The sequence below is a fragment of the Scardinius erythrophthalmus genome (genome assembly GCF_964197995.2).
Source record: "Scardinius erythrophthalmus genome assembly, chromosome: 17".
NCBI lineage: Eukaryota > Metazoa > Chordata > Actinopteri > Cypriniformes > Leuciscidae > Scardinius > Scardinius erythrophthalmus.
In genome coordinates, this window is record NC_138237.1 from 580,035 (window position 1) to 596,233 (window position 16,199).

At 38.3% G+C, this 16,199-nt stretch overlaps 1 protein-coding gene across 6 annotated transcripts in view; it reads right to left on the minus strand.

Annotated features, from left to right (window-relative positions):
• Positions 1-15,659, minus strand: part of LOC308705155 (ral guanine nucleotide dissociation stimulator) — a 44,273-nt gene extending 28,614 nt beyond the window's left edge. For 4 of the 6 annotated variants that reach the window (XM_081390039.1, XM_081390044.1, XM_081390040.1 and 1 more), the window contains exon 1: positions 1-161. This exon is cut by the window's left edge and continues 39 nt beyond it. In XM_081390039.1, coding sequence (XP_081246165.1) covers positions 1-120 — 120 coding nt within the window. In that variant the 5' untranslated portion in view covers positions 121-161. Of the gene's footprint in view, positions 162-14,982 lie in introns of those variants that run through there. The other 2 variants (XM_081390041.1, XM_081390042.1) reach the window with 2 other exon arrangements.
• Positions 15,660-16,199: the final 540 nt, after the last annotated feature.

The following is a 16,199-nucleotide window of genomic DNA, read 5'->3' on the forward strand; positions in this document are numbered from 1 at the left end:
GTTCAGCACCGCAGGATTCGGTTCGTCGTGAATCTCGAGTCTCACCGAGTCCCGGATGCTCCGGATCCGCCAAACACTGGCGTCAAACATGACGAACTCACTCCCCGCAACACACACCATCGGTACCGGGAGACCCAACCGAACTACAGCCTCACACGGCCGTGACCATCACTGACTGAGTGTGGGAGTGCGAGAGAGAGACAGGGAGAGAGAGAGAGAGAGAGAGAGAGAGAGAGAGAGAGAGAGGGCCCCGCCTCTTCTCCGCCCGGATCATGATGTCATTCTCACATCAGAACCACAGAATGTCAATCAACACGAGACAGAAGTCTGAAAGTGGGCGGAGCTTCGGACTACCAAGATATCAAACACAATAATAATAATAATAATTTAACACAGATCGCTGATTTCATTAATATTTTTTGTTCGAATCCGAGGAATTATTATATTTGAATGCGATGTACTTTCAGTTCAGACATGTGCATCAATCAGTGCCTGTTGAGCCGCTGAGCGCCCCCTGCTGGAGGAAACACGACACGACCTGCTGAGATTCATCTGAGAATAGAGTTACAGAGACGAGTTTATTGTACAAACACCTTCTGAGAGAATAGATACAGAGACGAGTTTACTGTATAAACACCTGAGAGAATAGAGTTACAGAGACGAGTTTACTGTATAAACACCTTCTGAGAGAATAGAGTTAGAGACGAGTTTACTGTACAAACACCTTCTGAGAGAATAAAGTTACAGAGACGAGTTTACTGTATAAACACCTTCTGAGAGAATAGTTACAGAGACGAGTTTGCTGTATAAACACCTTCTGAGAGAATAGATACAGAGACGAGTTTACTGTATAAACACCTTCTGAGAGAATAGAGTTACAGAGACGAGTTTACTGTATAAACACCTTCTGAGAGAATAGAGTTAGAGACGAGTTTACTGTACAAACACCTTCTGAGAGAATAAAGTTACAGAGACGAGTTTACTGTATAAACACCTTCTGAGAATAGAGTTAGAGACGAGTTTACTGTATAAACACCTTCTGAGAGAATAGAGTTACAGAGACGAGTTTACTGTATAAACACCTTCTGAGAGAATAGAGTAAGAGACGAGTTTACTGTACAAACACCTTCTGAGAGAATAAAGTTACAGAGACGAGTTTACTGTATAAACACCTTCTGAGAGAATAGAGTTAGAGACGAGTTTACTGTATAAACACCTTCTGAGAGAATAGAGTTACAGAGACGAGTTTACTGTATAAACACCTTCTGAGAGAATAGAGTTAGAGACGAGTTTACTGTATAAACACCTTCTGAGAGAATAGAGTTAGAGACGAGTTTACTGTATAAACACCTTCTGAGAGAATAGAGTTAGAGACGAGTTTACTGTATAAACACCTTCTGAGAGAATAAAGTTACAGAGACGAGTTTACTGTATAAACACCTTCTGAGAGAATAAAGTTACAGAGACGAGTTTACTGTACAAACACCTTCTGAGAGAATAAAGTTACAGAGACGAGTTTACTGTATAAACACCTTCTGAGAGAATAGAGTTACAGAGACGAGTTTACTGTATAAACACCTTCTGAGAGAATAGAGTTACAGAGACGAGTTTACTGTATAAACACCTTCTGAGAGAATAGAGTTAGAGACGAGTTTACTGTATAAACACCTTCTGAGAGAATAGAGTTAGAGACGAGTTTACTGTATAAACACCTTCTGAGAGAATAGAGTTAGAGACGAGTTTACTGTATAAACACCTTCTGAGAGAATAAAGTTACAGAGACGAGTTTACTGTATAAACACCTTCTGAGAGAATAAAGTTACAGAGACGAGTTTACTGTACAAACACCTTCTGAGAGAATAAAGTTACAGAGACGAGTTTACTGTATAAACACCTTCTGAGAGAATAGAGTTACAGAGACGAGTTTACTGTATAAACACCTTCTGAGAGAATAGATACAGAGACGAGTTTACTGTACAAACACCTTCTGAGAGAATAAAGTTACAGAGACGAGTTTACTGTATAAACACCTTCTGAGAGAATAGAGTTACAGAGACGAGTTTACTGTATAAACACCTTCTGAGAGAATAGATACAGAGACGAGTTTACTGTACAAACACCTTCTGAGAGAATAAAGTTACAGAGACGAGTTTACTGTACAAACACCTTCTGAGAGAATAAAGTTACAGAGACGAGTTTACTGTATAAACACCTTCTGAGAGAATAGAGTTAGAGACGAGTTTACTGTATAAACACCTTCTGAGAGAATAGAGTTAGAGACGAGTTTACTGTATAAACACCTTCTGAGAGAATAAAGTTACAGAGACGAGTTTACTGTATAAACACCTTCTGAGAGAATAGAGTTACAGAGACGAGTTTACTGTATAAACACCTTCTGAGAGAACAGTTACAGAGACGAGTTTACTGTATAAACACCTTCTGAGAGAATAGAGTAAGAGACGAGTTTACTGTATAAACACCTGAGAGAATAGAGTTACAGAGACGAGTTTACTGTATAAACACCTTCTGAGAGAATAGAGTTAGAGACGAGTTTACTGTATAAACACCTTCTGAGAGAATAGAGTTACAGAGACGAGTTTACTGTATAAACACCTTCTGAGAGAATAGAGTTAGAGACGAGTTTACTGTATAAACACCTTCTGAGAGAATAGAGTAAGAGACGAGTTTACTGTACAAACACCTTCTGAGAGAATAGAGTTAGAGACGAGTTTACTGTATAAACACCTTCTGAGAGAATAAAGTTACAGAGACGAGTTTACTGTATAAACACCTGAGAGAATAGAGTTACAGAGACGAGTTTACTGTATAAACACCTTCTGAGAGAATAGAGTTAGAGACGAGTTTACTGTATAAACACCTTCTGAGAGAATAGAGTTAGAGACGAGTTTACTGTATAAACACCTTCTGAGAGAATAAAGTTACAGAGACGAGTTTACTGTATAAACACCTTCTGAGAGAATAGAGTTACAGAGACGAGTTTACTGTATAAACACCTTCTGAGAGAACAGTTACAGAGACGAGTTTACTGTATAAACACCTTCTGAGAGAATAGAGTTACAGAGATGAGTTTACTGTATAAACACCTTCTGAGAGAATAGTTACAGAGACGAGTTTACTGTATAAACACCTTCTGAGAGAATAGAGTAAGAGACGAGTTTACTGTATAAACACCTGAGAGAATAGAGTTACAGAGACGAGTTTACTGTATAAACACCTTCTGAGAGAATAGAGTTACAGAGACGAGTTTACTGTATAAACACCTTCTGAGAGAATAGAGTTAGAGACGAGTTTACTGTATAAACACCTTCTGAGAGAATAGAGTAAGAGACGAGTTTACTGTATAAACACCTGAGAGAATAGAGTTACAGAGACGAGTTTACTGTACAAACACCTGAAAGAATAGAGTTACAGAGACGAGTTTACTATATAAACACCTTCTGAGAGAATAGAGTTAGAGACAAGTTTACTGTATAAGGGTCAATGACATGACATGTATTTTTTGTGTCCAAATTCATTATTTTCCTAAAAAGAATTTGAATAAATACATGTCATATATCAAATGGATCTACAATATGTCCTTTATAAGAAACCCTTTTCATTTTATTGAAATTCAATAGATTTTTTGAGTTTTGGTGTTTGAAAGACCAAAAATGTCAGGTGGTGTGACCGTCCGAACATACAAGCAGAGAATAAAACTGAGATATAAATGTTAATTTTCTCAATAAAATTCTTAATCAAATATTTTGGCATGATTTTATGTTAAATTCCTTATAAATGAGGGGAAATAATGTTTCGGTCCTATTTCAAAACTATTCTATTACTTAAAAAAACTTTTGTCCGAAAAATTTACTTCTACTAATGTCAGGGAGGGCGACCGACATAAAAATGCAATTTTATGCAATGTTCCTTTAAGAAAACCATGTGACAGCATATGACATCACACAGAACAATCTAGAGTACCCCTTTGATGCAGTAACAAGGTTAGTCACCCTCCCATAAATATTAGATAATTTGACATTTTTGAGTAATGATGAGGTTGATTCAACTTATCATGTCAGGTGGTATGACCCCTGGAAAACTTTGAAAATGTGTTGTTATTATAAAAATGTGTAATTGATTTAAAAAATGTATGTATAACCTTGAACACATGGTCAAACATTTGTATAGGCATCCAAGTTAATGCCTGTTAGATTTGAATTGAGTTTGAAATGTCAGGTGGTGCAACCAACATGTCAGGTGTCGCGACCAGAGTTACAGTTTAACCAACTAAAAAAAAGTCATGTTAATTCATGTTTTTGAAAATATTAAATATATTTTAATAAATATATAAAGCTTTTAAAGGTGCAATCTACATATATATATATTTATTTTTATTTTATTATGGTATGTATGAGTGACAATTTAAAGAGCACATTGTCCATCTTAAAGTCCTATTCTTTAAGAATATAGGACTGTATAATCAACATTGATACTAAAACAATTGCATCTTTAAATTAATCTATTTTAATTTGTTTTTGTAAATGCCATTATCAAGCAAGGAGAAAACAGCACGACATAGAGCTCGTTTAAAAACTGATCCAGTTGCAAGGGCAGAGTACCTTGCCAAAAGAAAAGAAAAATATTATGTTCATTATGTATATCTAGATACATTACAACTTAAGTTAATATGGTGTTCTGTTATTTTTTGTGGTAATTACAGTTATTACAAGTTAATAATACATTCTTGATAGCAGTGTCATACAGCATTACAGAAAAGCATAGTTATTAGTCATGAATTTGAATTATTAACAAACCATTACCCATTCTATTAAATATTTAAACTAAAATAATTTATTTTACAAATGATATAGTACAGGTGAAACTCCCAAAAATTGAATATCATGCAAATGTTAATTTATTTCAGTAATTCAAGTTAAAAGGTGAAACTAATATATTATATAGACTCATTACATGCAAAGCAAGATATTTCAAGCCTTTATTTGTTATAATTTTGATAATTATGGGTTACAGCTTAAGAAAGCCCCAAATTCAAAATTAGAATATTGTGAAAAGGTTTTCATAGCTTGAAATATCTCACTTTGCATGTAATCTATATAATATATTATTCACCTTTTAACTTGAATTACTGAAATAAATGAACTTTTGCACGATACTCAAATTTTTTGAGTTTCACCTGTATGTCCATATATTTTCATTTAATTAAAATAGAATTGGTCTGAAACCATGTATCTTTTATAGAGATAGGTATGCTTACTAATGTACATTGCCATTAGTAAGCTTGTTTACATCTTAATGTTTTTTTTTCTGGACTTACTGTTACTACTGAATCTAATTGCACAAGCAGTAGATTGAATTCTGCCATTAATGTTTCTGGGCCCAATATTTGCACTAATTCACTATTTCATATAAAAGATGTAGCCTGGGAAAACCCAGACTACTTCCGGCGAATTTTCATTCTCTCTCCAGGATAGTCTGGAGAAGAGCCCATTCAAACTCATTTCTGTGCCGCCGAAATCGCGGCACCAATCAGAAACGTTTGGGGAGGGATTTACATGATGACGACAGCGCAGCGGTCTCAGCTTTCAAATTTGGTAATTTTTTGAAAGAAATTTAAACAATAAATACCGTTTTGTTGCTCTTTAATGTGCCGTGACAGATCGCTGTAGAGCATCAGTTAAAGCTGTTCTTGTGAACCGATCATCTCTTCCTTCTAGTTAATTTATAGCCTCAAATAAACAGGAACAAACATAAGAAGGAATGTTGTTTTAACCACGGAAAGGCGTCAGTACACTCCATTTTTCAAGTACAAATCTATGTTAATCTACTCTCCTGACTGCTTTGTCGGACAAAATGGCGGATGGCGAAGTATGATTGGTCAGATCACCTGTCAATCAAGCTGAGCTACGTCGGTTGTTACGCCCCTTTGGAAATGATTTGTCTACATAGCTTCTCCAGATCCTTCTCATTTATTAAATGTGCTCCTTGAGGTTTCAAAGTTATATTTTTAAAGAAGCGACGATCAAATGTTATCATAACATGCAGTATTGTTTTGCACTTTCTTGTTAATGAAATTTAATTATATGATTGAGATATATAGAATATAAATTGGTCAGAGGATTAAAATAAAAAAGCCAATTGAAACCTGAATGAAATTCATTGACATATCTTTATTTTTATTTTGTGAATATCAATCATTATTGATCACAACGTCAGGTGGTGCAACCAGCAAATTTACATTTAAATGTATCAATTCCCACTGCAATTGCAAAATGAAGTAAGAAATATAACTTTAAACCTTTATATAATGTATACAAATTATTTTTACAGTTAAAAACAAACATAAATGTCCTTATGGAAAAATGGTTGTTTGAACACACAGAAAAGCAGGCGTTTATATGATTTGGAATAAAAGGGCAATAAATAAAGAAATAGAAAGGGAATTTACCATGTGATATGCATTTTAGACACTACAATGATTCATATTTACAAGTCACAGTAATGCTAAGTACATTAAATGTATATTATTTTAAATTAATATATGGTCGCACCACCTGACATTTTCTGGGTGGTAAAATCAGAAATCTTGTTTAATAATTAATTAATGCTGCCTAAAATGCTGTAAAACCAATATAAATCAACACCATACATTTTTTGGACATAAAAATGCATTTTAAAACTGTTTTGCTTAAAATATATTTTTTTTCTTCTTGAAAATCTTATTTGTCATTGACCCATAAACACCTGAGAGAATAGAGTTACAGAGATGAGTTTACTGTATAAACACCTTCTGAGAGAATAGAGTTACAGAGACGAGTTTACTGTATAAACACCTGAGAGAATAGTTACAGAGACGAGTTTACAGTATAAACACCTTCTGAGAGAATAGAGTTAGAGACGAGTTTACTGTATAAACACCTTCTGAGAGAATAGAGTTAGAGACGAGTTTACTGTATAAACACCTGAGAGAATAGAGTTACAGAGACGAGTTTACTGTATAAACACCTTCTGAGAGAATAGAGTTAGAGACGAGTTTACTGTATAAACACCTGAGAGAATAGAGTTACAGAGACGAGTTTACTGTATAAACACCTTCTGAGAGAATAGAGTTAGAGACGAGTTTACTGTATAAACACCTGAGAGAATAGAGTTACAGAGATGAGTTTACTGTATAAACACCTTCTGAGAGAATAGAGTTACAGAGACGAGTTTACTGTATAAACACCTGAGAGAATAGAGTTACAGAGACGAGTTTACAGTATAAACACCTTCTGAGAGAATAGAGTTACAGAGACGAGTTTACTGTATAAACACCTTCTGAGAGAATAGAGTTACAGAGACGAGTTTACTGTATAAACACCTTCTGAGAGAATAGAGTTAGAGACGAGTTTACTGTATAAACACCTTCTGAGAGAATAGAGTTAGAGACGAGTTTACTGTATAAACACCTGAGAGAATAGAGTTACAGAGACGAGTTTACTGTATAAACACCTTCTGAGAGAATAGAGTTAGAGACGAGTTTACTGTATAAACACCTGAGAGAATAGAGTTACAGAGACGAGTTTACTGTATAAACACCTTCTGAGAGAATAGAGTTAGAGACGAGTTTACTGTATAAACACCTTCTGAGAGAATAGAGTTAGAGACGAGTTTACTGTATAAACACCTACTGAGAGAATAAAGTTACAGAGACGAGTTTACTGTATAAACACCTTCTGAGAGAATAGAGTTACAGAGATGAGTTTACTGTATAAACACCTTCTGAGAGAATTTATTTACTTATTTATTTATTATTTGACCCTAACCTTCATTCAAACAAAATCCTGTCATCCAGAATAAAAAAGTATTTTAGTACTTCTTCATATTTCAATACAGTATGAAGAACATCAAACATCCCGCTGAGCAGAACACACCTGTGGTCTCAGGATGGGTCACCTGTGTCCTCGGAGCTCTCCTGCTGTGTCAGCGAGGAACTGCTGTTCCCTTTCGAACGGTCAGTCGTACTGCGTCTTAGCTTAAGACTCCTTTCTCCAAAATACGCAGTGCTACTCCACAGCCATAGAGTGCTGAGGCTTACTCACACGCTATTGGCTGGTCAGTGGGAACTGCATGAACCAATGGCAGAGAAGTCCACGAGGAGCTGGCGAAATCATGGCGCGACCCCTACTCTGCACGCCTACGTCTCTCTTCCTCGTCTGCGCTCTCGACCATCAACGCCGCAGAGGAAAAAGGTTACGAGCAGAGGCAGCCGTGGCGGCGCACCTCTACCCACCCTCGACGATTGGCTGGAAAGCCAAGATTTCTCACCCGTCTAAGCCCTGCAGGATGACCTCGGCCTTAGCGGGCAGGGCCTACGCGTCCGCTGGACGACCAAACCGCCTTCCTTGACTCTCCCGTCTCATCTGCCGGTCTCATCAGCCACACCCACCGCCTGAGCAGCAGCGCGCCAAGCGTCAGGGACCCCGGCCAAAGATAATGCTGGACACTGGGCAAAAGAAGTCTTCCTGACCTGCAGAACAGGAAGAGGGGAGGCCGGACCACCTTCCAAAGTGCTCCGAGTTTCCCCCCAGCGGCCCTGCTCAGTTCCGGCCGAGGGAGAAAATGTTGTTGTTGTGAGTGTAAGCAGCGATCCCGCTCAAATGCGCGCTCCCTTACACTCAACCGCTGTTATAGCGAGCCCAATAAAAAACAAAAATACTCAACAAAAGAGCAATCTTTCTCTTCCGCACCACTTGAGCCTCGGCACCCTGCTCAAACACAGCGCGCCGCCTCTCGACACTATAAAACCCCTGGCCAACTGGGCAGAGGCTTGGAAAGCCATCCCTGGTGTGTCACAATGGGTTATAAACACAATAGAGCAAGGGTACTCGCTCCAATTCGCTCGCAACCCACCCAACCCAGCCCGCATGGATGCAGCACTCTCCCGTTTAAGACAAATGGGAATGCGCATTTTGAACTACCTCGACGAGGCAGAGAGAGAGAGAGAGAGAGAGTGCAATCACCCCCCAAAAACACTCAGTAGTTGAAAAACTTCACCACTTAGAGGAAAAGGTGAAAGACTACCAAAACCCCCTAGATACAGTAATAACACTAATAGAAATACAGAGCCAACTGAAGGCCCTGAAGGCTGGAAAGACTTGTGGAGTGGACAGCATCTGCCCTGAGATGCTGAAGCACAGTAGCCCTACACTGCAGGCAGCTCTCCACAAGCTGTTCAACCTCGTTCTGGAGTCTGGCTATTTCCCTGAGATCTGGAGCCATGGACTCATCACCCCTATTTTCAAAAATGGCGACAGATTGGACCCTAACAACTACAGAGGCATTAGTGTGAACAGTAGTCTGGGGAAGGTTTTCTGCAGTATTATTAACGCCAGAATACTGTCCTTTCTCACCAAGCACAATGTCTTAAGTAAAAATCAAATTGGCTTTTTACCAAAATATCGTACATCAGACCACATTTATACTCTCCACACCCTTATTAAAAACTACACCAAAATTAAAAATGGGAAAATATTTGCATGTTTTATAGACTTCAAAAAAGCTTTTGACACAATATGGCATGATGGGCTTTTTTACAAACTTATCGAAAGCGGGATAGGGGTAAAGTCTATGACACTATTAAATCACTGTACACAGAAAATAAATGTGCAGTAAAAATTGGCTCCAAAAGAACAGAATTCTTCAAGCAAGCGCGTGGCGTGAGACAGGGATGCAGTTTGAGTCCAACATTGTTTAACATTTACATCAATGAACTAGCAACCATGCTGGAACAATCTGCAGCCCCAGGTCTCACTCTTCATGATACCAACATCAAGTTCCTGCTCTATGCCGATGATCTGGTTCTGTTGTCCCTGACAGAAGAAGGTTTACAACAGGGCCTGTCCGTCCTAGAGCAGTACTGTCAGAAATGGGCACTGACAGTCAATCTGAAAAAGACCAGTGTTCTGGTATTTCAGAAGAGAGCCAGATCTCTGGGAAATAGACAGAGTTACAACTTCACTCTGGGCAACACCAGACTAGAACAAAAGGGTTCATATAATTACTTAGGGGTTGAAATTAGTGCATCTGGGAGTTTCAACCTGGCCATAAACACACTATGTAATAAAGCTCGGAGAGCTTTGTATGCAATCAAATGCAAATTTGGAAAAACAAACATCCCCGCAAGAATTGGCTAAAAATCTACAATTCTCTGATTACACCAATAATGCTTTACGGAAGCGAAGTTTGGGGCCAGAATTTAAAAACTGGGATAAAACTCCCAGTGAAAAACTGCAACTGGAATTCTGTAAAATTATTCTAAAAGTTCGCCCAAACACCCCAAACAATGCATGCCAAGCAGAACTCGGTATATTCCCTCTGAAAATTCAAATCCAAAAAAGGTAAATTAAATTTTGGCAGCATTTAAATCAAGCTGATAAAAATTCCATTGCATACAAAGCTCTCCTGAGCAACCAGCGGGGTTCAGACGTCCACCCCCTGGCCCAGCTGGCTCAGAGGAACACGGAGATAACCACAGTCAGTAGTGGACAGACAGGCAGAGAGAGAGACAGGTACACTGAGCATCAGAGTCGCCACAGACACAATCCTCAGTCTTCAATCAAAAGATTTGAAACTAAATTAAAAGACGAGTATACAAAACAATGGCAAAATGAAAATAAAATACAACACAAACTCCTCTGTTAGCAATCCCTGAACAGAGATATCCAATTGGCCGAATATCTCAAAACAAAAAATCCAAAAGAAATACGAATTTTAACAAAATACAGAGTCAGTGACCACGAGCTGGAGATTGAAAGAGCTAGACATTTAAAAGTGTGGAGACCAAGAGAGGAACGTGTCTGTTCACACTGCCACCAGGATATCGAAACAGAATTACATTTCCTATGTACATGTCCCAAATATGAAGACTTAAGAAACAAATATTTCCAAAAATTTGAAAAACATATACCAGGCTTCACTACCTACACTGAGGACAAAAAGCTTCCTTTTTTATTAGGGGAAGATAAAAGCACAGCATGGCTAGCAGCTAAATATGTCTTCTCCTGCCACAATACAAGGCTAAATTAATAGAAAATTGTATAAGAGGTATTTATACAAGTTATGTATTATATATATGTATATATATATATATTTTTTTATTATTATCTTGTTTGTCTGTATTCTCTTATGTGTATGTATATATATATTATTGTTTCAATGTACCCTTTGAGGGACATGCACAGAATGTGTTTAGTATCTGCATCTACATCATAATTATCCTGTTTACTTGTATTACTATATCAGATGTATTAACTCCTTGTTGTTGTTTATATTTGTTCTTATGTAGGGCCCTATAAAATCTGTTTTATTTTTTCCCAAATTCCGTTTTATTTTTTCCCAAATTCCGTTTTTTCCGTTTAAATTTTTGCAAATTCCGTTTTTTCCGTTTTAATTTTTGGGAATTTAGTTTTTTTTTTACCCTTTACTGTTATTTTAGTCGTAAAAATTGTGTTTTTAATGTTAATGATTAAAATGTACACAAAAAAAAATAGGAATGACCCTAAATTTATTGAGGTAACAAACAAAATTCTCATTTTAAGAGGTGTTAAATGTGGTTTGATTTGTTTACATTAGTGAATGTAACTAACTAACATGAACCATGAGCAATACATTTGTTACTTTATTTATTCATCTTTGTTAATCTTAGTTAACCCTAACCCTGTATTTTTATTATGTTACTTCACACAGTAGGCTACATTAAGCTAACTAATGTTAACAAATACAACTTTCATTATAATGTAGGCTACGAAATGGTGAAATTAACATTAATAAAGATTAATAAATGCTGTAGAAATGCAGTTTATTAATAGTTAATGTTAACTGATCTAGTTAACTAGAGTTTAATAAATGGAACCTTATTGTAAAGTGTTACCGATTTCGTTATACACCGAACCGATTCAGTGTTGGACAGATCAGTTGTTTTAACCATTCATTAAAGTGAATCGGTTCAAATGAGTCATTAGTTCGCGAATCGGACGTCCGACGTATCATTAGCAGACTTGTACGCGTTGTGTGATTATCCCGGCAGTTAGGACTTGATTCGCACAAGATTTGTCAACACAGAAAACATTTCATCATTGGATAGGTTTAGTTTATTGAAAGTGTTTTTATGTCAGCTGAATGGGCGGAACGCTTTTCAGAGAAGAAGGAAAGGTAAAAAGTTTTTTTTTTGCACAATTCACACCCAGCGGTAGCCTAATTCAGGAAAAAAATATACGAATGCTCCACATGAAACTTCGTTCTTCCGATCTTTTACCATTGTGTCAATTCTCAATTGATTTAGAGATTAATAAGCGCGAGGGAGTGAGAGAGAGCAAGACAGTTTGAAGACGCGCGCGCGACCGGGCCTCTCTCTCTGCTCGTTCTTTCAGTAATATGCGAGACATACGTTTTTCTCCCACACAAAAACAGAATTTTATTCCAAATATGTAAAATTCCGAGAAATTCCGCATTGACACTAGATTCCGCGTTAATTTGCCAATTCCGCGATTCCGTCCGCGATTCCGTGATCGCGGAAATTATAGGGCCCTACTTATGCTTTGGCAACACAGATGCATTTTTTTTGTCATGCCAATAAAGCAACCTGAAATTGAAAATTGAAATTGAAAAATTGAAATTGAGAGACAGAGACAGAGAGAGAGAGAGAGAGAGAGAGAGAGAGAGAGAGAGAGAGAGAGAGAGAGAGAGAGTGTGTGAGAGAGAGAGAGAGAGAGAGAGAGAGAGAGAGAGAGAGAGAGAGTGAGAGACAGAGAGAGAGAGAGAGTGAGAGACAGAGAGAGAGAGAGAGAGAGAGAGAGAGAGAGAGAGAGAGAGAGAGAGAGTGTGAGAGACAGAGAGAGTGAGAGAGAGAGAGAGTGTGAGAGACAGAGAGAGAGAGAGAGTGTGAGTGTGTTTCTCTGGACAGATCCATTATGAAGGTGTGGTGAAGGTGTGAGTGTGTGTGTGTGTGTGTGTGTGTGTGTGTGTGTGTGTACACTGATTATCTCTCAGTGAGAAACAGGAAACAACAGGGTTATTGTGTTCATCTCTCGAGCTCCTCCTCATGATTGAGAGTCGTGTGTGTGTGTGTGTGTGTGTGTGTGTGTGTTTGTGTCAGTCACAGAGTGAAATCCGACTCAGGAAGTGTTTGACCCCACAGGGACCTGTGTGTGTGTCCACCACAGCTGTGCAGTGTGTGTGTGTGTGTGTGTGTGTGTGTGTGTGTGTATTAGGTCATTTAACGTTAGTTTCAGGAGCTGAATGATTATAGCCGTGATCTCAGCTGAAGTCCTGTAGAAGAGACGACTAACACACATTAAACTCACTCATGACAAACTCGTGTGAAGTCTGGAACTGGGCAGAAACTGACCCTGAAACAGAGAGTTCACCCGAAATGATCATTCTGACCGGATTCCTCACAGCAGAACTTCAGTCTTGTGTTGTGGAGTGTTTTCTGGGTCACGGCACAGCTCACGATCTCACGCTCTACAGGATAACCTCAAGATAGTCCTAGGATAACCTCAGGATACACACACACTCTCTCACTCACACACTCTCTGTTACAATCACTCACTCTCTCTCTCTCTAATCGTCATCTTCATCAACACCAGGAGCAACATTACAAGAGTTTGTCTCTTTCTGCAAGTCTTAAAAACATCATTCACACATAATGAGAATTCCATGAATTAGACTCAATAAATTAATCAAATGGAATCAACTGAGCTGTGTTCCAAATCGCCCCATATCCCCTCGTTCACTATTCCCTACACGAGTCCACTGGCAGAAGTGAATGAAAACGAGTGAGTGGATTCGTACACTAGTGCACCGGAAGAGTTGCTGCTTTTGCGGTTTAATAATCATTTTAAACTTAGCAAACATCCATCTTGTCCTCTGTCAAGGAAACTAGCATGTACAAAGCTTAATCACACCATGTAATAATCAATTAAAAAGGACTTTATACCTACATATTACACTGTACTCACATTGGACCAGCCGTTTGGAAAAGGGATTTTTCAAGACCCTCGCAGTGCATTATGGGTATTCTCATGGTTGAACATCAGGGTTGCGTTTAACTCCACCATTTAACATACACTCACAAATTCCCCTAAGCACTAGCTGAAGTGCGCTTAACTTCATCAAGTGAATGAGGGAAGTGTATCAGGACAGACCCTCGACCCCTCGATTCTGATCCACAGACCACAATGCACCATGATTGTGACATCACAACAGACCTACACAACTCTAGTGTACGATATTGGACACATTTTAACTGCATACTTGTAGGCTAGCTACCTTAAGCTGACTGCTTGTTTTCGTTTGTGTAATCTTATATAGTATATTTTCTCAAACAGCCCAATCATATAGAATTCTGCATAGAATAATAAATCAGGGCTTATGCCGTTCCATTCAAGCACACTGTAAGGGTTTCGCTAGTAGTGAACAGCGTGAGCAGTGACGTACATGAAGTCCACAAGACTGAGGGTGCATATGAAGTGTGCCATTTGGGACAAGGCCTTAAATATAGCTCAGTTGTACACTCGTTATTGCAGTGCATTGTGGGATTAAATGAGTGCACTCGATAATGTCCACCACTACAAATGCCTGTCCCCTCAAATAGTGCCCTAGTTAGGGTATAGGGGGCGATTTGAGCCTGAGAAAAATTAATGAATCAAATGACATCACTTCCTCCATTGACTCTATTTGTATCATGTCCTCTCAGTATGAACAGTGTTCACAGCATTTATGGGACAAACATCACATGAACATAAAATAAATAAAGGTTCTGAAGACGTTGTTCGCAGTGATTCCACAAAAGAACCGTTTTCCTAGTTTGAAGAACATTTAAATAACCTAAAGAAGCGTTAGTGCGATGGAAATATCCCGTGGATGTTAAAGGTTCTTCATGGAATCATAAATTCCAATAAAGCAGCTTTATGTTTAAGATACCTGTGTCTCCAGCATCATCATCATCATCTTCATCACCTCTCATTCATGGCTCATTCCCTGAACACACTCCGCATCTCCGAACCGAACCGAACCAGCGCGAGTGTCCGTCTCTTCGAGTCTTTCTTTGATTATGGTGAGAAACGCGATCAGATCAGATCAAGATGTGAAATAATCCGCGCCAGGGCATCAACAATCATCTACAAAAACAATCATAACAGCAAACGCGTCACTGATGGGAATAAAATCAGGGAGACGGAAATAAATCCATCATCGCGAATAAAATCATGATATTAAATCAGATTCAAAATGGAGGCGATGCTGAAGATCAATCTGATTTCACATCAGATTTATGTTTTTTGTTAGCGCATCCATCGCTCGTCGATATGATCTCAGTGTCTCGTTCATAAACATCAGACCCGGACCGGGTTCACGAGTCCGTTTAAATCCACAGATGAGAGAAACGGGTCGCAGGATCCGAATCGGGCCCGAATCCCACAGAAGCCGCTCGGATCGGAACCGGAACCCGCTGAAGATCCGAACCCGAATCCTCCTTTATTCATGCACGAATCCCGTGTTGTTATTCGCTCGTGTCCTTGACACACATCCAGCTCTCGCTCACATTCTGATGTGGGTTTGTGGGTCTGCGGCGTGCACGCGCACGGAGGGCGTGTGTGTGTGCTCGCGGAAGATGAAGACACACACACACACACGATCAGATGTACATTATGCAGGACAGCAGGTGTGTTTTATCTGCATCAGTGCGAATCAGCATCACGGTACGGATAATGAAAGCATCCGCTGCTGGAGGAGTTTCCATGGAAACAGAGATGCTCGACTGACATCACTGTACTGTATACTTAAAACAGTAAAGATTTAAAGATGCTGTATTCTATCACATGTCCTCATTATCAGGGTTATTATAGTTAACTAAAACCTAAAAATAAAAATAAATAACATTTTCTGCTTTCGGCTGTACTTGAAATTAAATAAACATAATATTTCAGTTGGTTGTCAAGGCAACATTTCTCATGATCAGTTTAATTTGATGTGCTAAACTAATAAAACATTTCTAAAAACTATATATACTTATTAAACACAACAGAATTACTAAAACTTTCAAATTAAAAGAAATACAAAAATAAAAATAAAAAATATTAAAAACTATGATACTAAAGAAACAATGCTCACTACGATGATTGTTGTCCTGATGTCATTGC